The 26,637-nt window shown below is 41.5% G+C and overlaps 1 protein-coding gene across 1 annotated transcript; it reads right to left on the bottom strand.

Moving 5' to 3' along the window:
- Positions 1 to 11,639: 11,639 nt before the first annotated feature.
- LOC135204776 (uncharacterized) lies at positions 11,640 to 26,503 on the bottom strand. Its single transcript, XM_064234952.1, has 6 exons — positions 26,318 to 26,503; positions 26,090 to 26,199; positions 25,612 to 25,753; positions 25,069 to 25,240; positions 23,893 to 24,039; positions 11,640 to 23,359 (listed from the first exon to the last, which is right to left on the bottom strand). The coding sequence occupies exons 1-6, from the start codon at positions 26,500 to 26,502 to the stop codon at positions 23,312 to 23,314; spliced, it is 804 nt and encodes a 267-aa protein (XP_064091022.1). The 5' UTR covers position 26,503; the 3' UTR covers positions 11,640 to 23,311.
- Between the last annotated feature and the right edge of the window lie 134 nt (positions 26,504 to 26,637).

A 26,637-nucleotide genomic window follows, 5' to 3' on the forward strand; every position in this document is an offset into this window, starting at 1 on the left:
CAGTATTATACGCCGCACAGGAAACTGGATTGCACAGATTTTATTTTTATCATGAATTTTAAGGTTTTAACTAAGTGTATTAATTGCAATATCAATACAAATGATAATAGTATTACAATAATAATAATAATAATAATAATTATATCAAATATAATAATAATAATAAAGAAAAAACATACTTTTCTAAAAAGTACACAATACGACTTTATAACTAAAGAGAAAAATCAAACTAGAAATCATGCATACCAAGAAGAGAGAGAGAGAGAGAGAGAGAGAGAGAGAGAGAGAGATGCCAATTTTTTGTGCTACTTAATAACTTTGGATTATATGTCAATTATTATTATTGTCATTATTTTAATCTCCATACGAAAGTCGGCCACGCCCCCTTTTCCCGCAAAAAAAAAAAAAAAATTTTTTTCGAAAAAAAAAACTCCATTTTCAACTGACCTCCCCGGAGGCGGAGAGACAACTGAAGAGAGGATCCATGCGCTGTGAGCCTATAGACACCCAGAATAGATCAAATGGGCGGGGCTTAGGGCCCATCCCTATCTGTGTGGTGAATCTTCCCTCCAGGCAACGCCCCCCTAAGCCACGCCTCCTTTCTGCTGGGCCTATAGAGAATAATGGAGGGGCTTTTAATATACCCCAGAGCCTTTGAGGGGCATTTAATAGACCCCAGAGCCTTCGGGGCATTTAGTAGACTCCAGAGCCTTTTATTGCAATATGGTGGGGGGGGGGGGGGCATTTAAATCATTTTTAAGCCTTTTATTTATAAGGTTTAATAGAAATGGCATCTCTGACGACGGCTATTCTAAATGCTTTTTAATTAAATGTACTGCCTTTTATGGATAACCTTTTGCAAGAAGGTAGTACTTCATAAAGGGCCTTTTTCCAGTGCCTTTTAAGTGCTAGTTCTTCAAAAAGCAATCCTTCATAAAAGGCCGCTTTCCAGTGCCTTTTAAGAGCTAGTTCTTCAGAAGGTAATCCTTAATAGAAGGCCTTTTTTCCAGTGCTCCTTTTCCCCCCAACTTCTGTTTTAAGAGCCTAAGTTTTTTTCTTCAAAAAGTAATCCTTCATAAAAGGCCGCTTTCCAGTGCCTTTTAAGAGCTAGTTCTTCAAAAGGTAATCCTTTATAGGCCTTTTTTTCCAGTGCCTTTTAAAAGCGTGGTCTTCAATATCAAATTCTATTGAAAAAGGCCTTTACCAGCAACGGATTTTTTTTAGAAGGCCTTTTTTTTGCTAGTACACTTAAAAGGTTTCGTCTTTGACAAATAAACTGTATTAAATTACATGAAAAAATTTCTATTTTTATTTTATCAAATAATTTTTTAAAATCCTTTATCTTTTAACTAATCATTTGAAAAACAGGCCTTTTTATTTTATCAAATGATTTGAAAAAAAGGCCTTTTTCTATATATAAAATTATTTTTAAAAATGCTTTTCTTTATATCAAATTATGCGAAAAAATGTTTTTTTTCTTTTCTACAAAATTTTAAAATTTTGGTAAAAACTTTACCTTTTCCTTTATATCAACTAATTTGAAAAGGGCCTTTTTCCAGAGCCATTTAACAGAAAGTGCCCCAAAAGACACAAACTTCACTAAATGACACTCAAGAAGATGCCATTCAAAAGGCCTCTCACGTACCTGGTGGTCAGTTGCCTGTTGTGGTCCACAGATATACCAATGCTTGGTAGGCCTATAGGTAATAAGACCTATTAATATAGAGGGGCCACAATAGGCCTACAAATATCTGAGGCGTCCCGAGAATACTTCTTAAGTTTTCTCTCTCTCTCTCTCTCTCTCTCTCTCTCTCTCTCTCTCTCTCTCTCTCTCTCTCTCTCTCTCTCTCTCTCCGGCGTGTGAGTGTCACACAGACCCTGACAAGATCAATACACAGCAGCAGCCACCCCGCCTTGGTTGGAGAGAGAGAGAGAGAGAGAGAGAGAGAGAGAGAGAGAGAGAGAGAGAGAGAGAGAGAGAGAGAGACTGTTTGCGTGTGTGTGTGAGAGAGAGAGAAATTGTGTGCTTGTGTGTGGAGAGAGAGAGAGAGAGAGAGATTATATCAGAGAAAGAAAGATAGAGAGAAATTGTGTGCATACAGAAAAGAGAGAGAGAGAGAGAGAGAGAGAGAGAGAGAGAGAGAGAGAGAGAGAGAGAGAGAGAGAGAGAGAGAGAGTTAATTAAAATCCTGATAATACATCATTAATAATCAAATTTAAAACTCGTCCCTTCTAAAACAAAACACAAAAATAAAAATAAAAGTTTTGAGTCGAGAAGGAAAACAGACCAAGCAAGTGAATTCCAGAGCCGGCCACTTGCCAGTTTCCATGGCAACGAAGTCTAAAACTCTTCTATTTTGAAATGATTGAATTCTATCCAAATCGGCCGAATCATTCTTGAGATATATAATAATACAAAGATAATAACTATAAAAAACTACTAATGTACTAATAACATAATAATAATAATAATAATAACAATAATAATAATAAAAGGCAATAGTACTTTCTAATCTACAACCGCCACAAAGAAGCCAGCGGTCAAACCCCTTCCGTGACTCCGAAGAGAATGTTCCTCAGACCTGTGCCCTTAGGACAAGGTCCTAACACCAATTAATTCAACAGCTCTCTCTCTCTCTCATCTCTTCTCACTCTCTCTCTCTCTATCTTCTCTCTCTCCTCTCTCTCTCTCTCTCTCTCTCTTCTAGAAAGACCAAGGGCCGACCACATTTCTCGTAATCCAGCAGAAGGACGGATACTTGCTGCAGGGATGAGAATAAATTAAGACCCTTGTGGTACAGGACCCTCAAATGCCACACTGGGGCTCCGTCCATCAGTCAGTGGCTTACTTGGTACGGGGGGGGGGGGAGCTGAAAGGGGGGGAGGGGAAGGGCCTAAATCCACAAAAGGCCCTTTCTTCGTTGCGTTTAATCTAAGCGTGTGTGTGTGTGTATGAGTGTGTGTGACTTCGACAATACCACAGAGGACCTCCGGAGTTTTCTTTCAAATTAGGAAAATGAGTTTCGTATGGTCCCCAGGGCCTGCCCGGACCTACCTGGGCCTGATCCCTAGGAGGACCCAGCAGGAGCCTCCATGGACTGGTTTACCAGTGGGTTACTGCCCCCCGTCCCCCCAACAAAAGGAATTTTGGCGGGAATATTACATGAGGTGGCCAAGAACGAGAGGCTGAGCAATTCTCAAGTTAATCATACGACTTTCATTTGCTTTTTTACTGTTTAAAGTCGCACGGGACGTCACAGTTATGCCATAAACTCAAAAGATGACGGTCGCCCCTGCTGTAAATCTGGTCTTTCTCTAAAGGACCTCTGCTGTAAAGGAGGACGCAGCAAATTTAACAGCACCAAACATCTCATGACCATAGAAGGGCATAGAAGACCTGCCTGTTTGGATTTACAATCTTTACTCTTATCCGAAATTGATTATTATTGTAATCTGGAAAACATTGTGTATCAGAACTTCTAAACTTCTACACAGTTGGGGAGGAGACCTTAAAATGGCGTTACTGAGGAACACTGGAGGACTTAATGGCTCAGATGGATAATGCTACATACTTGGGAACGCACGCTTAAAATTGCGGGTATGTACGTTTCTAAACTAGGATATACTGGAGAGGAAGATTGCTGGTGGACTTGAATGAGGAAGTGATTCAATTTAAACAGACAAAATAACAGTTACTGGACCAAATTCAGGCTAGAGGCCAACCATTTGGACTTATGAGGTCATTCTCCCCTGAAAGTGAAACTAAGAGTAAAAAAGTTTGAAAGGCGAAACAAGAGGAAAAATTTGCAGCTGCACTATGAATCAATTGTTGGGAGATGGAAGAAAGAGAACATGAACAGAGGCGCAGTAAAAGAAATGAAAGGGGTAGATGCTGAGGGCCGAAGGGACGTTGTGACGAACCTCGAGTAATGCCTGCAGGCATCGCATGAAGTGCACTGACGGCACCGTCCCCCTACCGGGCGGGTTCGTACTGGGGATGTAGGTCACAATGGCAATGCTATAAGTTGTAGCCACGTAGGATAAGGCTATGACCACCAAAACAGAAAAAGGGAAAGTATAACTGACTATGCAATAAAAGGTAACAAAGGACCTTGTCATGGTAATCGCTTCATAGCGACGAATGATAAGTTAAAGGAAATGAAAATGCATCGTCTTTGAGTAGGTCTGCAGCAGGAGGCATTCGCGCTATGTTGGAGGCGCCTGTTCTCATGATTGTTCTAGAATCGTCAGGTGGGATATGGAACTCGACAGGCGCCGACGTGTCGTTAGGAATACAGTGTATTATGATGCAACATTTCGTCTAGATCCTTCTAAAACGTTCCTGTCGTCTCGGGAGTCTGTGATGTTCACTGGTGGGCCCTGGCCCCAGATCGCCGTATATATACGACTGACGAAGTAGGAGAGAGCGAATCAGAGCAGAGATCATCAGAGAGAGATAAGAGAAGAAGGAACAGATGAAGGATAAGAGAGGAAGAAGGCGCACGAGAGTTTGATCAGAATCTGGTAAAGTCGTCCAATTAGAGAGAGAAAGACAGAGGTATTCCGACGTGGAGCAAGACTTCGGAGAAAAAACGTCCTTCAAGTTGGTTTTGAGGAGTAACCTGCCCTTCGAGTATCAAGATAGACATTGTTTTCTGCAGTACGGAGTCAAGAAGACGTTTGAAGTTCCACAGTTCTCCTTTGTGAAGCCGTCACTTCAAGCATTGATTTTCGACAGCTGCAAAACTGGCCAGCAAGTATTTCATTATGACACTGTTTCCCCAGTTCACATACTGTAAGATTTTATCTTTGTTATGTAAATAGGAGAAACCATTCTGTATTTATCTTTGTTAGTAAGCTTGTAAATAAACCTTTGTTCTGTTTGTTTCTTTCTATATTCGTATCATCAGTTTCAACTGTTGGTGTTGAATCTTTTTTGCTTATTATAATATCGGACCTGTAGCGGACCTCTCTGGGGTCCGTGAAATATTGGCGACCTTGCTAAGCTATTCGGCACCGTAACAGATTGAAACAGGGAGAATATAGAAAGAACCAGAATGAGTGAGATGGTGAAAGAGTTTATTGAGTCTGGTAAGCTTCTAGGTCTAGAGGGGAATGATCTCCATGTATGTTAAAAAGAAAGAAAGAGAAAAGTATGAGAGAGATGAAAGAGCGGCTGAGAGAGAGGAAAGAGCAGCTGACCTTACAGACCTTACATCTAGTCCGGGTTGCCCCAGGTCCCTCAGTGTAAGGCACCTCTAATGTCTACCAGAGAGTTGCTAGTACATCTTTCGGTATATTTTGCATCTTCCAATCTTGGATGGTCTGGGATGCAGCTTAGATATTTGTCGAGCTTATTCTTAAACACATCTATGCTCACTCCTGATATATTCCTCAGATGAGCTGGCAACACATTGAATAGACGCTGCATTATCGATGCTGGTGCATAGTGGATTAATGTCCTGTGTGCTTTCCTTATTTTTCCTGATATTATTTTGGGCACTATTAATCTGCCTCTGCTTGCTCTTTCTGATATTTTTAGCTCCATGATGTTTTCGGCTATTCCTTCTATCTGTTTCCATCCCTGAATTATCATGTAGCGTTCTCTTCTCCTTTCTAGACTATATAATTTTAAGGATTGTAGTCTTTCCCAGTAGTCAAGGTCCTTAACTTCTTCTATTCTAGCTGTAAAGGACCTTTGAACACTCTCAATTTGTGCAATATCCTTTTGATAGTGTGGGTACCATATCATATTGCAATATTCGAGTGGACTACAAACATATGTTTTATAAAGCATAATCATGTGTTCAGCTTTTCTTGTTTTGAAGTGCCGTAACAACATTCCCATTTTTGCTTTACATTTTGCCAATAGAATTGCTATTTGATCATTGCATAACATGTTCCTATTCATCATCACACCAAGGTCTTTAACTGTTTCCTTATTTGTGATTGTCTCATTATTAGGTCCCCTATATGCATATAGCTTTCTTTTCAGTCTCCATTAATTTATTGATTCAAATTTATCAGAGTTAAATACCATTCTATTTACCTCTGCCCAATCATATACTTTGTTAAGGTCTCTTTGTAGCGCGTTCCTATCTTCATCACAAGTAATTTCTCTACTTATTCTTGTGTCATCGGCGAAACTACTCACTACCTAGTCCTTAACATTACTGTCTATGTCTGCAATCATAATAACAAACAGTAATGCAGCTAACACCGTACCTTGTGGCACACCGGATATTACCTTAGCTTCATCCGATTTCTCATCGTTTGCAATAACTATATCATTTTCTGTTGTGTAAAATTCTTTTAACTATCTTCCTACTTTATCCCTTATATTATGTTTTCTAATTTTCTTCGCTAATATATTATGGTCTACTTGTCAAAAGCTTTTGCAAAGTCTAGATAAACCACATCTGTTTCATTTCTGCTTTTCATATTTTTGTATATGTTCTCACAGTGGACTAACAGTTGGGTTTGTGTACTTTTCCCGGGTACAAAACCATGTTGTCCTATATTAAACAAATTATTTTTTATTAAAATGTTTCATAATATTTTTCCTCATTACCCTTTCATACACTTTCATAATATGTGATGTTAGACTCACAGGCCTATAATTACTTGCCTCTAATCTTGATCCACTTTTGAAAGTAGGGGTAATATATGCTAATTTGTGCTCATCATAAATCTTGCCTGTATCTACACTTTGTCTTAATAATATTGCAAGTGGCTTTGCGATAGAATGAACTACTTTCTTTAACAAAATAGCAGGGACACCATCAGGCCCTGCTGCAGCTCCATTTTTAATTTCATTAATAGCCTGCACAATATCAGCTTCATTAATATCTATGTCAGCTAAATATTCACTATTTTTGTCCCTTACTTCTATATCATTATCTTCATTATCAATTCTAGGGTGAATTCATTCTTATATCGTTTTCTGCCAATATGTTGCATATTTCCTTTTTTTCATTCGTAAATCTCCCCTCAATTCTTAGAGGGCCTATTTCTATTCTTCTTTTATTCATATTTTTTGCGTACGAGTATAATAGTTTGGGGTTTTGCTTGATATCTACTAGGGTTTTTTCTTCCAAGTCCCGTTTTTCATTTTCTTTTGATTGTATAATCTTTTGTTCTGAATTTTCTATCTTACTTTTTAGTTCTATAACTTTCCATGCATTTTTTTCTTTTGCAAGACCTTTTTTCCACTTTCTGATTTTCTGGAACAAGATCCTTCTGTCTCTTGGTATGCATGACTGATGTTTACTTTTCTTTTTCGGTATATATTTATCCACTATTTTCTCTAATATTTTATATAATATCTCCGTATTTACCCTTATGTCATCACTTACGAAAATGTTATCCCAATCTTTGTTTAATTCTTCATTTATTTTCTGACCATTTTATTTTTTTATTTTTACTGTAGAAGTTGTATTTTCCATATCCTTCCCACTTTTTCATTTCTTGCTTATCTCTGTTTTCACTTGCTTTGGAATGGACTGTTAATTCTATGACATTATGGTCTGAAATACTCACATTATAAACTATTATTTCTTTAACATAATTCACCTCGTTCACAAATACTAGGTCTAAAGTATTTTCCTTTCTTGTTGGCAGGTGATTTATTTGTTGAATGTTGTATTCTAGTAGCATATCTAATAGCTTTTCGAATTGCCTCTTATCTTCTGCACTACTATTACTCTCTTTTCTATATGTATAAGTACAACCACAATCTCCTATTCGTTCTTTCCAGTCTACGAAAGAAAAGTTGAAGTCTCCAGATAGGAGAATAGTCCAGTCCTTGTGATTTCTACATATAGCATCCAATTTTTCTATTATTAAGTCCAACTCTTTAGTATTAGGAGGTCTATATATTACTATGTTCATTAATTTTTCAGATTCAAATTCTACCGCTATTAGTTCACATTCTGAGTTACTATATTTCTCATATATTTTTCCTTGTTTTTTGTCTTTCCCATATATTGCGGTTCCCCCTTGATTCCTATTTTTTCTATCTGATCTATAAGTTTGGAACGCTTTTATTTGATCATCATTCCCAGTCTCTTGGGAATACCAGGTTTCACTTATATTCATTATATCTATTTTCTTTTCAATTTGGGTTAGTTCTTCTAAGTACTCTATTTTTCTTTTTGAGTTACTCGTAACTAACCCCTGCGCATTCATCACTATGATGGTTTGCGTGTTTTCTCCATTGAATATGGGTAATAATAAGGATTTTCCCATGTCTCTTTCCTGTTCTGGTATGTTGTTCTTTTCTTCATTTCCAGAAATTCCGACATTAAAAAATCCAACTTTTCCATAATATTTGATCTTCCTTCAGCATAATTATTCATTTTGTGTCTGAATCTGCAATTTTCTCCGTATCTGCAATATCCTCTTGCATCATAAATAGAGTTCTTATCTCTTGAGTTGTATTTTGGAGCTGACGGTTGGAAATATTTTGGTGACACACCATATCTCGTTGATGGCTTGGTTTTTTCTTTCACCTGATATTCTTTGTTCCTCCCTTTATTTGTTTCTTTCTTATTTTGGATTTTATTATTTGATTGATTATTTATTTGATTTTGATTCATGGCTACAGGGTGGATATATTTACATTTTTTGTCGAACTTACATCCTCTTCCTTCTTTTACTAACTATTTCAAGGCCCATGACACCCTCCTTTTTTTATATAACTAATGAACTAGGCTTCTGATTAATGTGAAACCGAAACCACAAGAGTTTGAGACACCGACCTAATTAAGAAAAATTGATTCAAGCATCTACTCCGCAGTATTGTCTTACTTTATATCGAGAAATGTCATCTCAATTTTGTGGGCATGGTGAGAACGGAAATTAAGACCTGGCAACTATAGGCGCAGAAAGACGTGTGTCGACCATGACGTGGGGTCCCGTGACGTTTACACCTGCCACGCCCCCGTTTCTGTATGGTTATGAATTATACTGTTCTTTAATGGAATCTAAAATAGTGATTGGTTATTATGTTTGAATAAACTCATTTTTAGCTTCACTTGTGTTTATTATTTAATTAATATGTAATTCTTACGAAAAAGAAGACAGAAAATAAAAATCTCGGATGGCAGTCAGAGACTCAGAGAGGTGATCGTGCTAGGGAAGGTACACGTCTGTTAGATACAGGCATTGACAAGGGCTCCTGCTGACACCTTGCGTACTGCCTACTATTGATATTTTAAATCATGTCTAGAATGCTTCACCATTGTCCACAAGGTTGTCGTAATACTTTTGTGTTGCGACTCTTAACATACTACAAGAGGGAAGAAGACAATAATAAACTGAAGATTGGATTGAATAGGTTGGTATCATGTCATGTTTAATGGCGTACCATCACGGACATGTATAGTTGAATAGAATGCATTATCAGATTCTCTCTCTCTCTCTCTCTCTCTCTTTATATATATATATATATATATATATATATATATATATATATATATATATATATATATATATCTATATATATATATATATATATATATATATATATATATATATATATATATATATATATATATATATATACATATACATATATATATATATATATATATATATATATATATATATATATATATATATATATATATATATATATATATATATATATATATATATATATATATATATATATATATATATATATATATATATATTATATATATATCAAAATCCCATCTTGGGAAGTACTCTCCAAAACAAAGTTTCCGATGTGCCTTCAGGTAATATTCCTTGTTTCTTGAGTTCTCTTGTCAGAGTAGTAATTTGTAAAGGTATCCTTTGACAAGAACTTGCTGTGAACATATCGACGAATTGTACCTATGGTAAAAGAGCCGAAACACATCTTTGTGGAATGAGCCTGTACTGAATCTGATTAGGGCGGTGCTAATGGTGATGCCTCAGTAAAGGGTCTGAATAGGACCGAAAGAACTCGGCTATCTCGCTTTTTTTCATTTTTTTCCTTCGTGGCAAAAAAACCTTTATTCATTTATATATATATATATATATATTATATATATATATATATATATATATATATATATATATATATATAGAGAGAGAGAGAGAGAGAGAGAGAGAGAGAATATCTGATAATGCATTCTATTCAACTATATATGTCCGTGATGGTACGCCATTAAACATGACATGATACCAACCTATTCAATCCAATCTTCAGTTTATTATTGTCTTCTTCCCTCTTGTAGTATGTTAAGAGTCGCAACACAAAAGTATTACGACAACCTTGTGGACAATGGTGAAGCATTCTAGACATGATTTAAAATATCAATAGTAGGCAGTACGCAAGGTGTCAGCAGGAGCCCTTGTCAATGCCTGTATCTAACAGACGTGTACCTTCCCTAGCACGATCACCTCTCTGAGTCTCTGACTGCCATCCGAGATTTTTATTTTCTGTCTTCTTTTTCGTAAGAATTACATATTAATTAAATAATAAACACAAGTGAAGCTAAAAATGAGTTTATTCAAACATAATAACCAATCACTATTTTAGATTCCATTAAAGAACAGTATAATTCACTACAACTTATATATTATTTCATAACCATACAGAAACGGGGGCGTGGCAGGTGTAAACGTCACGGGACCCCACGTCATGGTCGATACACGTCTTTCTGCGCCTATAGTTGCCAGGTCTTAATTTCCGTTCTCACCATGCCCACAAAATTGAGATGACATTTCTCGATATAAAGTAAGACAATACTGCAGAGTAGATGGTTGAATCAATTTTTCTTAATTAGGTCGGTGTCTCAAACTCTGGTGGTTTCGTTTTCACATTAATCAGAAGCCTAGTTCATTAGTTATATCAAAAAAGGAGGGTGTCATGGGCCTTGAAATACATAGTAGGTTTTTGCATATTTTTGGATGTAGATCTCTGCCATCATCCTCATAGCCGTCTAGGTAAGCACATTTACCATATATTTCATAGTTGTGACATACCTTAGGATGTTTGTAGTAACATCTTTCTCCAGCTCACCAACAACAACCCTCAACTCACAACCACACCAAGAAACCACAATAGCTCCCCAACAACAACAACCCTCAACCAAAACAACTCACATACAATCCAACAAGAACTCACATATAACCCAACAAAAACCTCAAAGCACAACAAATCTAACAACACAGGCACAACAACTCTTAAGCAAACAATATCAAACTAAACAACTTAACAACAAACCAACAACACGACTCTTAACTGACTATAGCCATCAATGCCTTCACAGACTGCCTGCTGACACTACTGACTATCACAGCTTCTGACTAAAGACTGACTACAAACACAGAACTCTAACAGCTAACTCCAGCTGCACCAGCAGACAACCCAGAACTCACCAACAGCCAATTCAGTCGTTAACCATCCAACCACCAATTACCCTCTCTCTCTCTCTCTCTCTCACACACACACACAGACGTTGTCAAATGGAACTCCATAACCCCTCCATAATGACTGTTATAACCATTGTGCGATGTACTCTTTTTATTTTCACATATGTAAAAGAAAGGAGCACTTCGAAACTCAACGGTTTCAACTTATCTACGAACACTTAAATACTAAACGGAAGGAAAAACAAAACGACACGGCTTTCCAGACATTTATTATAAGAAGGTAGCACTGGGATGTCCAATCACAAGAATAAACCTCTTAAAACATACTGTACGCTGTAAATTAAACCGTGTTCTTCAGAGAAACCACAACTTCTCGTTCCATATCCGCACAATTTTTTATATATAAAAAACTTCCTTGCACTCATTCACTTATTATCTAATGAGCGTACAATCCCTACAGTCATGAGAGCCACTGACTTTCTAAGAGTTGAGTATGTTGCCTACAGGAAGTCATGGTAGCCATCACTAATTTAGCCTTGATAGAAATGCTGAAGAGATAAGTTAAACAGATAAAGACTTAGCCAATTAACGTCTAACAGCCTGAAAAGTTAAGGCAACTTTGCATCACACTATAAAGATAGCATTATATGCCTTTCACCTAAACTTCAGCAATATACATGAGTTAAAGTGTGCGAAAAAGTAAAAAATAAAGCGAGCATACGATGCAGAGCAAAATTATTCAGGTATAAATGAAACAAAAAGAGAAAACAAATGGAGGTACAAAAATGGAGAAGCAGGTCTATGGTAGAACTGTCACAAACACACATTCACCTACACCTAAGACTAAGTTTTATCAACACGCACAACGCTGTTAGGAAAAATTCCCAGTTAATAGTGAAAGGAATGAAAGCCCTTTAGGATGGGTATAAGACATCGTATGGCATCTAAAAAAGGGTAAAATGCTATTAGCAAAATGAGTGGCACACAATAATTCTAGCAGCACAGGCACAAATGGCTATATGTAACGGAAACTCTCTCTCGAAACGCAGCTTATGGATGATGGTCAAAAGGATAACACCATTCCTGATAACCTTAAAACATAGTTAGAAATGCTGGGGAAAGCAAGTCCCCACTTGGACTAAATTCTTTTTTACAGAAGACATACCTCATGAGGTTACAGACACCCAGCATCATTGGGGCATGCCGTACAGTCATTACGTAGATATAAGCACAATTTCATACCTTCATCCTACAGAAAATACCTTCTTAAACCTTAATTTATGAAAAATTATTATCACACACATATACATTCATATAAAATATCACAAAATAAAGATTCCAAGTTACGACAGTTCGAATGAATCTTCAAGAGTGGTTTGTCTACGCTACGTTGTCAAGGCAAGGGAAAAATGAGTTCTGCTTCCAAATGTGAGTAATGTAGATGAATAAAAGTATTGTTTAATCATCGACCAATATATTTCCTGTTCCCCAAATCTACTATACCAGACCCCCACTTTCCAGCTGCTTAAACTATTTCAGCACTTTCTTTTTACACTACACATAACTGCAGCTGTTTTGACATGCTAAAATGACAATTTGTCCAAAATTGCATTTTTCCTAACTATACAAACCTGAGGTCCTTTTACAATAGGAAGGTAACTAGCGGCAGCTGGATGGTCGTAAGCTTTCGAACAAGGGAGTTCGGTAGTTAACTGCTTGTCCGACAGTGCGCGCGCCGCGCGACTGGGAGGTGAAGAATCACTTTTGCTTTAGGCCCAAGCAAAAAATGCAGAGTGGGGGGTGGCATGAGGTGGGACTATGTGTAAAAGGACCTCAGGTTTGTATAGTTAGGAAAAATGCAATTTTGGACAAATTGTCATTTGTTCCGACAAGGATACAAACCTTTCGGTCCTTTTACAATAGGAAGACTCACTTCTTGGTGGGAGGAATCTGAGTCTTTTGTGAACAGACTGGTGTTCGCCCAACCTTGGATTGCCTCCCTGGTCGAAAGAGCAAGGCATGGATACTAGCCTCTGTCCGACTGATCGAGGTGTGCACCGCAGGATCAATGGTCAGACCTCTGGACCAAGTAATAAGAGAGAGGCAAGCGTATCTCTTAATACCAGCAAGCAAGAACTTGTTCCTGTTTGCAAGAGGCAACATAAAGTTATGGGTTTGTTGGCTTCCACTTCCCCCCCACCCCCCCCTTGTTGGGGGAAGTGGTGGATATTCACTCCTATCCCTAGTGAAAGGGATAGGAAGGGGCTCGGTCGAGTAGCTTACCTGCATCTCATCCTTCCAGCAGGGTGACGACCGTGTCCCTCTGCCCACAGGTAGAGGGGAGAAAAAGATGGGAAAGAGGAGCCAGTCACACTCTCAATCACTCGTCCATTCTACAGTCACACCAGGAATCGATGCTGTTCAGCCTGCGAGGGTCTGGGTTAGCTACACAACGTGTTGAGCCGCCACCACGGGTCCTAAGGGACCAGTGTCCAAGGACCTGTGGGCTATATATCCTAAAGGTCGAAGGAGGTGCATGTGGTCTGGTTGGACCAGACCCCTGCCTTCAGTACCTGCGCCACGGAGAAGTTCTTGCGGAACGAGAGGGAAGAACCATATCTCTGACTTCGTGGGCTCTCGGACGAAGGGTACGGATGTCGTCGCTACCATCAGCTTCGTACGCCCTCCTGATCACCTCACGCAGTCAGAAAGAAAGTGTTCCTGTATACTTCTTTCTTGGTCATCCCAGTGCTAACGAAGAGGCGTCAACACTCAGACCTGAGGTGTCGAGTTTTCTTCAGATAGTGCTGTCGCGGCCTCACAGGACAAAGCAGCATCTCCTTCGCATCGAAGGCAGTGAAGTCCATTAGGGAGGGGATTGTGAAGGACTCGAACCAATCGGCAGGGACCGAAGGGTTCTGAGTCTTCGCTACGAAGTTCGGTACGAAATCAAGCGTCACAGAACCCCATCCTCTGGATGCTTGACTTCACAGGAAAAGTCATGCAGTTCCCTTAGAGGAAAAGAAGGGAATAGTCGCTATGGCCTATCCCTCTTCTCGACTTCGGTGATGTCCATTACCCATACTGGTCTATCCGTCTGCAGCGAAGTGTCTCGCATTCTCCTATCCCATTGCAGCGAAGTTTCTTCTTCTAGGTAGTGGATAGGACACCGACACTCCATGGTGGGTGTCAATGGTATGGGTACTGGGACAAGCTATTAGGACGAAGTAATGATTGATCTGGAACAACCAGACTAAGTCCACAGCGTAGATTGTAACTGACTCGGGCGCTCTGACAGCTGCCGACTGACTGCGTTCGGTAGTGAGGCAAGTTGTCCAAGCATCCGAGAAAGTCATGTGACCTTCGCCTTTTAAAGGGTTATGCCGAGAGACCATACAAATCGTCTATTTATTTGTCACAGATGCCGGACGGCGAGGTGATGATTCTTTTAAGGCATGTGCCCAACAGGCGAAAGTCAATTGCCTTCTAGAGACCGAGGTCCCTGATGGCAAGACATTCTCATAGTAGTTGAATCTAAGCTAAGGAGAAACAACACTATGTACCATTGAAGACGAAGGTAGATATTGAATGCAACCTACGTCTTCACAGCCGAATCGAGAGAAGGATTCTCAAGATTCTGAACCTGTGCTTACAAATGACTGAAAACGCTAACCGCTATTTCATTGCTGTCCGGTGCGGAGTCGTAGTTGCAATGAAAGCGGGGCGTTTTTCATTAATGAAAAACACAGGGAAGTACTGCCTGAAGAACTGCTTCTCATGGGCTGATCATTTGGAAGTAGAGCTGGCAGGTCGGGGAGCAGGCAATGTCTTCCGTATACGTCTATTAATTCGGGGTGAACAATGAACAATTGCACACCTACGAATACGAGATATTTTGAAGACAAACTCAGATGTCTGAAGAAATCATTGCGCATTATCGCAATGCGATGCAGCGGGAGACTAGTAAAGACTTCTGTTACCGTGTGGTAAACAGAAAGATGAAAGAGTCCAAGATATATCTCTGTTGAAAATTCTCGCAATGTCCAAGGCGAAGCAGTAGATGGTCATTCATGTATGCGAGAATCCCCGTTAATCAGAGACCTAAGTCTGTGATTGTTGGGCAGAGATACGGTTCGGTAGTCAATCATTGTAGGGGAGAGAGACATAAACCGACCGTGCATCTCGGAGAGCCAGCTGGTATTGGGCTGTCATCGGCAGTCCAATACACAGTTAGCTCTAGCTCACTCGTCATCCTGAGTTGCCAGGTAATCCATTCCACGAAGGAATGCGTTCGGCTAGAACCATTGAGCGTAAAATAAATACGCTCGAGCAATTATATTTAAACGAAACAGATTTCGGTAAATACAAAAGCTGAGGTGGTGTTGTCATGACAATACCATAAGTATCTTAAAATCGAAACTGGTAACTGCTGGGAGGTTGCAGGCAGCCCCGAGTTGCAGTTCAATTAGGATACTAGTCGTCTCGGTCACAATCCGTAGAATTAACTACGGTATGCGCCTACACCCCGGACAATTCAACTGCTTTACAGAATCATGTCGCGAGGGTAATATACGTAGTATATTTGTAGGTTTCTGTACAAGAACTTCCATCCTAAATTCTTTTCCCTTCGAGGAGTGAGAATAAGGATTGGAAATCGACACCCTTCGTTCTCTAATCAAGAGAGTGAAGGAGAAGTCTTCCCCGAAGGAAAGCTTGAATGGTGAACAGAATACCGAAGACGAAAGTTCAAGCCAAACTGGATGTTCCCGTCCATTCTTCTCTATTCCAGGGTTGGTCGCCTACTGTGAGATATTCTTCCTTCAGCACCAGTGCTTCTTCCAAACGCTAGAAATTTCAGGAATTCGAGCATTCGGCGAGGTTCCCGATTATCGTAGTAACAATTATCGGGGATTCTCGTCTACCCCACTATGGACCATGGTTTTGCCTAAGTGTTTGGAGATCGTAAAAAACTCGAACACTCTGAGAGTGCTAGAAATTCCGCAGAATTCTAAGCACTCGGCGAAACCCCCACTGAATTCGTCAAACGATCATCGGTTGGTGTTCCTCCCGATTCCTGTAGAAATCGAGGATGGGGCAGGATCTTTCCTCAACGACGGGGGCTTACGTCAGGTAGGACCCGAAGGTCCCCCCCAGTAACGCAGTCCCCAACGTGGGATCCTACAGAGAACTCTGCAGGATCCCTCCCCTTTCCCTCGTAGCCGTAAGGAGAGAGGGAATGGGGGAGGAATTGGATACTCGCTCGCCTCCCCAGCAGAACTAGCAGTTGGAGAAGAGAGTAGGAGCAGCCATCACCTTGCGGCGATGGCCTCTCAGAGTCTGGGAAAACGTATCGTCAGGAGAAAACGTTTTCCCGAGGAGGGTTACGAACTCGTACTGTAGGTAAGGGTCTGCCGCCACCGTGAACGTCGTCTGGGTGGGGCTGATCGACACCTGACAGGAGAGAGCCAATACCGTCCTCCGACGCATCCCAGTCCTCGTCGAGGCCGAAACCTCTCAAGAGGACCAAAGGGGGGAGCGCTCCAATTACCGCCTCACGCCACAGGTCTAACCAGGAGACTGCCTGGAAAGCCGCCATAGCAGTGGATTCCAGGCCTAGTGCCTCTTGCTGCAAGAACCAGAGGTTCTCTGACAGGAGCTGCTGCAGAGACACACCCGGAGTTAGCCTGGCTAACTCTGTGTTCACCTGTTTGGGCGGCATTGGGTCCTCCGATGCACGTAGAATCGCCGCTGTCGCAGTAGAGGAGGAGGAAGTAGCCTGTTCAATCTGCCAGACCTCGGCGAGCTCCGATCGCAGCAGACCCACCGTCGGTTTGGGTTCCTTCTTCGGACACCAAAACGACTCGAGCCGGGACGTGGGCTCGGATGGTGGGAGCGGCGATCCTTCCCCGAGGTCGTTGTGTTGACGAATCAGCGCAATAACCTCGGCAAAGTTCCTCTGGATACCCGGAGTGACTGCATCTTGTGGAGTAAGACCGTCAAGCCCCTCGAACAAGAGCAACTCCCGAGATCCTCCCCCTTCAGGAGGGGGAACAGCGACAGACCCCTCTCGGTCTCCTCCTGTCACTTGCACGTACGACCTGGTCGATCCTAAGACCGTGCCTGGTACGTACGGCATCGTGACGGGATCGTGCGGGGCGCGCCCCTCACGATCACTCCTCGGTGTCTCGCCCTTCCCGGTGTAACCCGAGGAAGTTGAGAGCACGGAAGAGGAAGACCTGACGCTCCCCCCTCGCTCACTGGCAGAACCAGTGTGCTTGGGGGGTTGCAGGCGATCTCCAACCCGCGGTGGGGATCGAGCTGCAGGCCTAGTCGTGCCGTTCCCCTGGGGAGAACGGCTGGACCGAGAACAGCGGCCCCAATCTCGTGCGTCAGAGGAACTGCTGCTGGTTGCCCTACCCATCCGGTCCCTGTGGGAGCGGCGGTCAGGCGACCTGCAGAGACCACTGTCACGGTGAGACCGGTGCTTGTCCTCACGACGCGTCGAACCACTGGCGCCAGCGATCGGGGGACCCCTTCCCAGCCTCAGCCCGTGGCCGGTCTGGGACCGTCACGTCAACCCGGGTGACCGGCTGATCACTACGAGAGCAACAGCTAGCCTGGCGAGAGTCTCCTGAGCGGCTCTCACCAGCCTTCCACTCTGTGCCGTGAACCTGGCGCCGAGCGAGCTCTGGCGTCTGGTTCCTGGCTGCACGGCCACCCGTGGGTGACCGTACACTCGGTACCTCTCGCGAACGAGAGGCCGAGACGGAACCTGGTGTAGCGGCAGAACCTCTAGCACCAGGCGAGGAAGTACCGGTGTAAGCCAGTACTCCTCTGGTCCCCATCTTCTTCTTTCTTGCGGAAGGAGAGACGGTCCCTACTCCCGAAGGAGCAGGAGGACCAGCGGAAGGACCCCTCGTCCCACCGGAGTGGGACGGGCCCTGAGAAGTTCCCGAAGGAGCCTTCTTAGGAGAGGAGGAGGCAGCCTTCTTCTTCCTCGGCTGGGTAGCCTTGGAAGTCGAAGGGGAAGGGGCGGCTGCAGATGACGAAGAAGACGATGAAGATGACGATGACACCTTCCTCCTCTTCCTCTTCTTCTTCGTCAGCTTCCTCAGGACAGACGTGAGGTCAGCCATCCAGGGCGGAGCCGGGGCTGCTGTTGCCAAAGCAACAGGGCCCGGACGCACCTGTCCGGACAGATCAACGTCTGGGGCAGCAACACTGTGGGCAGGGATGACATCAGCAGGTACGGGAACAGTGGGAACAGCAGGAACAGCCAGCACAGCATCGGAGGCAGGTACGGCAGGTAACACAGGTAGTCCAGGAGACGGGGCAGCAGCCAGCGACATCCTGGGTACCGGCGGCAGGTCCAGGGGCGAGCTCTTTGGGCAGCGGAAGTCCGGGCGAGGCAGCACTGCAAATCCGGGCGGCACCGGCACGACCCTCCTCGGTACGGCGGCAATCGGCCCCTGCACAGAGGCTGAAGGAGTCACAGACACCACGTGCAGAGAATACACCAGGTGAGGAGGGGCGGCGTACCCTGGGGTAGACAAAGTGGAAGTCGTGGTCACCACTCCATGGGTGACCGCACCAGACCCCGCCAGATGATGGAGCAGCCCCTGGACATTCGGCACGCCCTGCAGTCCCAATGACGCCCATACCTGTCCAAGGTCATCCCCCACAGCAGAAGCACCTGTGGAAGCAAGAGTCGGGTACACAGGAGGGGTTCCCCCTTGCGCAGGGGAGGGACGAGCCCCACCCCAAACGAACGGAAGACGCCGAATACAAATGCACGTCAGGTAACGAGCGTCCTCCTCTACGCTCGACGGATCGGGCGAAGAAGAAGGACCTTGAAAACCCTCCCCAAAGGGGAAGGTGCCATACATGGGAGCTGAGTGGGGGGGCCAGGAAAAAAGACGAAGAATCGGTTACCAAGAGAGTCGCGGGAGAGCTTTCCAACGACTTCTTGGCAGGCCTTCGTTCTTCCCGCCCCCGCACAACACCCACTGCACCTCTGACCAATACAGGGCTCGGCCCGAGAGCATTCGCGCCCTCGGCACCGAGTGCAAGGCATGAGGATCAATTCCAGGGTATGAGTGGAAACCTTGATCCATAATGATAATAATACATGAAAATGAAAAAGAATCCTGCATTTACAATTTCACTTTCACTTTCACACAAAAATAAAAGGTTCGGGCCGAGAGCATTCGCGCCCTCGGCACCGAGCGTAAAGGGCAAGAAAATAAAATGAAAAAGAGCACTGCACTTACGATTTTCACTTTCACACTTTCACCCAAAAAAATTACAAGGCTCGGTGCGAGAGCACTCTCGCCCTCGACACCGAGCACAAAGGACATGGGGATCGATCTCGGGAAAACTTCTAAATTTCCCACATTTACGCCCCTCCACCCCGGGGCACAGTCGCCGGGTAATGGAAGGGCACGGAGATTCCTTCGATCCTTGGTCCATTATTCACTTGAATTAATAATAAGTGTACATGAAAAAATGAAAAAGAGTACTTACAGTTCACTTTTACACACACACACACAAAAAGTAAGAGAAAACACAAATATCCTGAAAGCACACGACGATGAAGCGGGCAGAGAGCGATGAAGAGCACGTCTACACACCAGCAAGCCGAAAGCAAAAGTGATTCTTCGCCTCCCAGTCGCGTGGCGCGCGCACAGTCAGACAAGCAGTTAACTACCGAACTCCCTTGTTCGAAAGCTTACGACCATCCAGCTGCTGCTAGTTACCTTCCTATTGTAAAAGGACCGAAAGGTTTGTATCCCGTGTCGGAACAAAGATACGTTTAAGAAAAAGTATCAATATTACTGTAGAACTCAATTAGTACCATTTTTTCTACACTACCACTGTACCGTACAGTAGAGTTGCAACATAAGATACCGAACTGTACGCAATTTCTTCATCATCATTTGTAAACCTTAATAAAATAATTATACATCACTGCACTTGTTCCTCTCCAGCAAAAGGTGTTTCTCTGTACTTTATACAATTATCTACTCCTACTAATCCTACATTGCAAGGCATACACTTTCCATCGCCACGTGACGGAAATACTGAGCATTATCAAATCTTTCATCGCATTGTCTATCAAAAGATCTGACGGCATTAAACCTAAATAATTTTAGGAAAAGACTCCGCTTATAGTGGGCCTTGCATGGTGCACTGTACATGGTACTCTAGTCAAGCTTATTTCCCTTCGTTCTAGCTCTCTCACTTTAAACCAGGTCCCTAAGTTCACTTCACTTAAGTACCATGTCCTTCGGGTGGGATGTAAGTCTAGAATGTGACTTTTCAATCCAAGTGGCTGAAGCATTGCATTTTAATATTCTAATCTAAGTGGAAAAAAAACCAAAGCTTTTCTAAAATCTCACGTTACACAGCATAAAAAAAATTTACATCGTCCCACGACCAGACTAATCCCGACAAGGCCTTGTTTGATAAAGGCAGATTTTAGAAAATAGTCACCCCCATTAGTACATGTACCTATGACTACTCAATCGTGTACTAAGTATTTTCCCTATGTTAACTAAAATTACAAAGAAAATGAAGACACTTACAAGACAATGAGACCGTCCTGAGATTTCTTTACGAAGCATTATGTTGTATGTACAATGATACGCCATCCGTTGGGCGTACTTATGAAAAAAAAAAAAAAAATCAGTTCAATTGTTGAGTGGATATCCACAGGTAATAAAGAAAGACATGATTCTGATACACTTTATGATGCGAAAAGCAATCAGTGGTTAGGTATACCAGCACCCTGCAGTATCTCTGCTTTCATGGAAGTATAGAAGCAACTTACGTAAAAGATGAATTCCGCATTTAAAAAAGAATAGTAATAATTTCTGTCAAGGTACAGTTACTACATAATAATACTTTTTACTCTTTTACCTTAACTGAACATGTAACAAAAATCATAAAAATTCCTCGTATGAAGTGCAGTGTTTATCAGCATAATGTACCTGTCTTGCAGATTCATCACTTTCTAAATGGACTACTATAGTAATTCACATCCATCCTTGGCCACAGCATACAGAAATGAACACAAGTGACGCTGACTTCATATGCACCAAAAAATTCACTAGTAGCTGCAGGAATAATTATATGTCCCAACTTTCTTCAGTGACACCACACACCCAGTTTGGAGATGAACAAGTACGAAAATTATGGTATCCAACCTAATATCCTCAAGGCATTTGTTCACCAGAGACAAGGAACTACACCAATTTTTGACTCACAATCCCTTCCGAGTTCTTTTATACCTCATCTTTACACCAATTTGATAACAGAAATAGTCCAACTTCGGGTATACGTTACCTGTTCATTTTCAGAATAAACAAGCTACATACAACGGAACTTGTCACTATCCACCATACCAGAATGCAAGAAAAACACATCCCTCAGACCAAGTTCTTTTAACCACTCTTACAAATCCATGCCTGTATCTCATAAAACTATATACCTACCATTTTAGAGGAGCTATTCCATTTTCTATCTTTCTGTTCAGGAGAGGTTTACAAACCCGATAAATGTTAAGGATATATACTTGGTTCAAGTCCTAACTAGTTTATGACCCCAAAAGTTACGTCTCCCACTCACCAAAACAATGAACAAGTAGAAGGACAATCTTCCTTCTTCTAAATAATAAGTACAAGAACATTTTGAAAGTTGACTGTCCCATACAGGGCACAATCTCTACTAAAACCACCTTCCCTTTGCATCTACGAAACAGTTTGGCAAACAAAGGCAATAATTTGTTTGATAAAAATAGAGAAACTATATAACAAAAAAAAAGGTTATTGCTTTGTACTTACAAATCAACGCCTTACACCAAAGTCCCCATACCCCGGGAGCAAAGCTTCACTCTAAGGAAAGCAAAAGAGAGATACAGGGTGGTCAATTCTGGTGTCACAGAATCTTTTTCCTATAATGTGGATGAGCCATCAACATTTTGAACTGACACGCAAGACTACCTTCTGCCAAATTTTGGTGTACAGTGGACTCCCTGTATTCGCGTTCTCGACATTCGCAGACTCACGCATTCGTGGATTTCTCTATGGACCATATCTACCCGTGGTTCGCAGGAAAATTGCGTATTCGTGGTATTTTTTTATGAGAAATATCCAGAAATTCCTGTTTTATATACCAGTTTCATCATAAACTGCACTTATTGTGATAAAAATACTAAAACAAACAGGTATAAACATTTTTAGCGGGTTTTTCATGAGTTTCAACTAATAAAATAAGACAAGTTTTAAGCATTTCTATATGGCTTTCAACTGGTACGGCCCCCGCGAGTACGGGAGGGGACCACTGTACATTTCTTTTACTAAGCCTAAATGAACATGAATAATAACATGACACAAAACAAAAATTATCAAACACAACAGAAAACAATTGGCAAAATAAAAAATCTGTAATTTAAACATTACATTAACATCATTCAACTGCATATCAACGCCTCTTCTAAAATACCAAATTCCGTAAATAAAAAGTAATCTGCCTTTTTTGTAAAGGTCCAAACTTAATCAGACTACGGAGCAGTACACTATTACGTCCTTTTATACAAAAGTTGTGCTATGCCAGCATGTCTTACCATAATAATAAACAATCTGCATTTAGTTTGGTAGAGTATAGCAGAGTACCTAAGGCATACAATTCCCCTTACATTAAGTTTACCACCTGGCAACTAATCACCAGCAATCCAGACAACTGGTACAGTGTTTACAATGAGATACTCAACAACAAAATTTACAATAACAAAAAGGTTTTTACCTTCAGGTAAGAAAACAGTGTCTGTTACTGACGAAATATTTAAACATTATAATATCTTATGGAATTGCAATGAATTGGCATAAAACAATGAACTGTGTTCTTGACTTTGACTTAAACATTGAACTCAACTCCTGGTGGTAGTCACTGCTGGCATTCCTTCCTCAGACTCCAACTGGAAAGAGAAAAGATGTCGGTTTCATGTGGTTCAACAAATAATGAATTTCGGTTAAGTCGTAAATACTAAGTCAGCGACGGGAGATGATCCTAAGCTTAATGTCCTTAAGGCTTTGTGGGGAATTCTCGGAGAAGTGGAAAGTGTAAAATGAAATACTTGAGATGCTATCTAGCTTGATATGACTTTAAACTTTTGGAGAAAATACAACAAAAATAAGATTGATGGATTAGTCGGCAGTTAGTTTTGAACATGCAGTACAACATACACAGTCACTGTATACTGTACTTCATTTGGGTGTACAGGCACTACCCTACAAACATTCACAGATAGTACAAACAAATGGGTATCAGAAACTAAAACTGTGTGTGGTGTCTATATATCTTTCTGTGCTTTAAGCAAATGTTCCTACTACCCATAGCTCTTGCTTTATGTAATGTATAACAATGCTATGAGTCCATTGTACCTCGATACTTCCCCTTTTGTTATGCAACAAATCCAGCATCAAAGATATACAGAACAAATGTTTTTACCTGCGATGCACTCGAACAAGTGTTCGGCGGGGTTTCGGGTCTTAAGCCGTCGTGCATGGCGTGGCGATGAGTCCAGGCTCTGGCCACACGCTCGAAACGGTTCTTGTCTGACTCGTATAACCTTCCTATGTCTGGTTCCATGCACACCTGAGAACGAAATTTATGAGCAACATTAATCAACACAAATCAGAAAGCCTGAATTCAGAGAGCTGGAATGAACTCACTCCTCACTTCACAGTTGGAGATCATAAGATTCCAGAACTGCACTATTTAGTTGGGGGCAAAACAAAATCAATAGCAAAACTGAGTAACTGGGAATATCAGCCTAAGAAAGCTAACAAATGAGTATTAATGCTTCGTACGACATAACAGCAATCATTTGCACGAAGAAAAACTAATTTCACTCACCCTACGCTACGAAAATAATTACAAGCATTGAGCATTCTATCTCAAACTTAAGATGTTCAAAGTTGATCACTGAATTAGGTTTACTCCCCAGAAATGTGAAGAGAGTACAACACAATGGATAGAAAATGAAGTGTATACATAGTGAACCCCAATATATTCGCGGGGGATGCGTATCATAATCCCAATACTTTTATCAAGAAAAATGCATTTAGTCATGAAAACTATATGAAAATATAATAATTAGTGAATACTTCTCTATGAAATTTAGTTCCATGTTGGCTGAGCGCATTTTGCACTCGGCTACCAATCCAGTGGTCCGAAGTTTGATTCTCGGCTCAGCCAACACGGAACCAGAGAAATTTATTTCTGGTGATAGAAATTCATTTCTCGATACAATGTGGTTCGGATCCCACAATAAGCTGTAGGTCCCGTTGCTAGGTAACCAATTGGTTCCTAGTAACGTAAAAATACCTAATCCTTCGGGCCAGCCCTAGAAGAGCTGTTAATCAGCTCAGTGGTCTGGTTAAACTAAGATATACTTAACTTAACTCTATGAAAAATATTACAAATAGGCGAAACTTCTGCAAATCATTTGTATATACGTCCCAGAGAAAAATCCACGGATAGGTGAAGCCGCGAATAGGTGGGGGGTCCACTTTCATAATGTAGTTGATAAGAACAGAGGTCCAATAAGGTGTTATTTAAAAAAAAGTCACACAATTCTTCAGAAACAGACCGCGGAAATAAAACAACAATCTATCTACTTACTTTGGTGTAAGGATCCGTCAGAAGCGACTGAATGGAAATGAGAACTTTCGAAATGGTGAGAGCCAGCGACCAGTTATGCTGTATCGAATCGATACCGATGTCCCCATGTCGAGACACGTTTGGGTGGAAGATTTTTGTGATGAACCGCACGATAGGTGGACAGAGGGGGTAACTGTTGAATAGAGAACAAATGTTGTATAGCAGTCTTCAAGAATTGCTTTTGGTAGGCTACAATTTATTCTATTTTGGATCTGGATGAGTTTGAAAATGAAAACTTATTCGCAATATGCAAATAAATATATCAATTCAAAATGTTTTGATTTCTAACTAAGCTACAGATATATAAATCTACTAGTTTCTTACCAAAATTTGGTCAAGTAACAACAACAGTAAAAATTTTAAATTTCTCAAGTCACCCGCATTTTTCCAGTTATACTAAACACCTGGAACAAACATACGGTTACGGTCGCAACTTCAAGGAATATGAAGCAACATGATAGTAATACGAGACACGTCGGCGAAACCAAAAAAAAACAAACTTGCCTCGGAGGAATTTGTATATAGAGGAAGAAAGTTCCCCCTTCGTAAGGTGAACCTGCTGGGCCTCGAATCGAAGCTTGCCAGTGAAGCGACATTTCATCTAACGGCGATGCTTCGATTCCTTCCGGGGGGTCTGACCTAAGGGCTGCAGGAAAAGGGGTCTTGGTGGTAAGTCGAACTTCGGGAAAATTATCAAGCATGATTGATTCTTTTCATCACATTTATTCATCTTTTATTAAATAGGGTACACAGAATATGCAACAATATCAATATTGAATGATTCCATAAGAAAGAACACTTACTTATTTCTTGTGACTATGTACTACCAAGCAACTTAGTATACATATGGTACAAAATTTTCTTGTGGTTTAACTTTGGGTCTTTATAACATCAAATAGTTCATGTCTCAACTATACATGCCATGCTGTATTTACAATACTACCACTACTACCGACAACTCCCAGCTGACAAATCTACTTACTTCTTAATTCATTGCGAAGTCTATTCCGCCTCCAGGAGTTTTCGTTAGCAGGTGGAGTCGCTGGCAAGAGCATATGGTACAAACATATCTGACAGGGAGCGCTGTTGGTCCTGGAAAGTTATGAATAACACATCAACACCATAAAAATTCAATGATATGAAATATTAGGTGATAATTTGCCTTTGATTGCAACACTTCTACTTTCAGAAGACACAATTGATGGCTTACAATTTCGTATACACTTGTTGCCAGGGAACTCGGTTGTACAAAGGTCGGAAGAGGGGCCATCGACGTGTCGTGAACTCCTTCCACTGCTCCTCTTTGACGTACCGCGACACTAAATTGTGCCATCTTAGACAGACGTGATCGACAGACCAGAGTGTCATGTCATCTAGGAGGTCGAACACGACCATCAACACTGTGGGGAAAATAATACGAGAAATGTCAACAAACGACAACTGACTGTTAGGGTTGCTTGATATTAAAAGTGCATCACATAATATAACAAGAAGTCAACATTAATTTTGAAACACACCTTCAGGAGGGAT

Source organism: Macrobrachium nipponense, chromosome 47 (assembly GCF_015104395.2).
Source record: "Macrobrachium nipponense isolate FS-2020 chromosome 47, ASM1510439v2, whole genome shotgun sequence".
Classification (NCBI taxonomy): Eukaryota; Metazoa; Arthropoda; class Malacostraca; order Decapoda; family Palaemonidae; genus Macrobrachium; species Macrobrachium nipponense.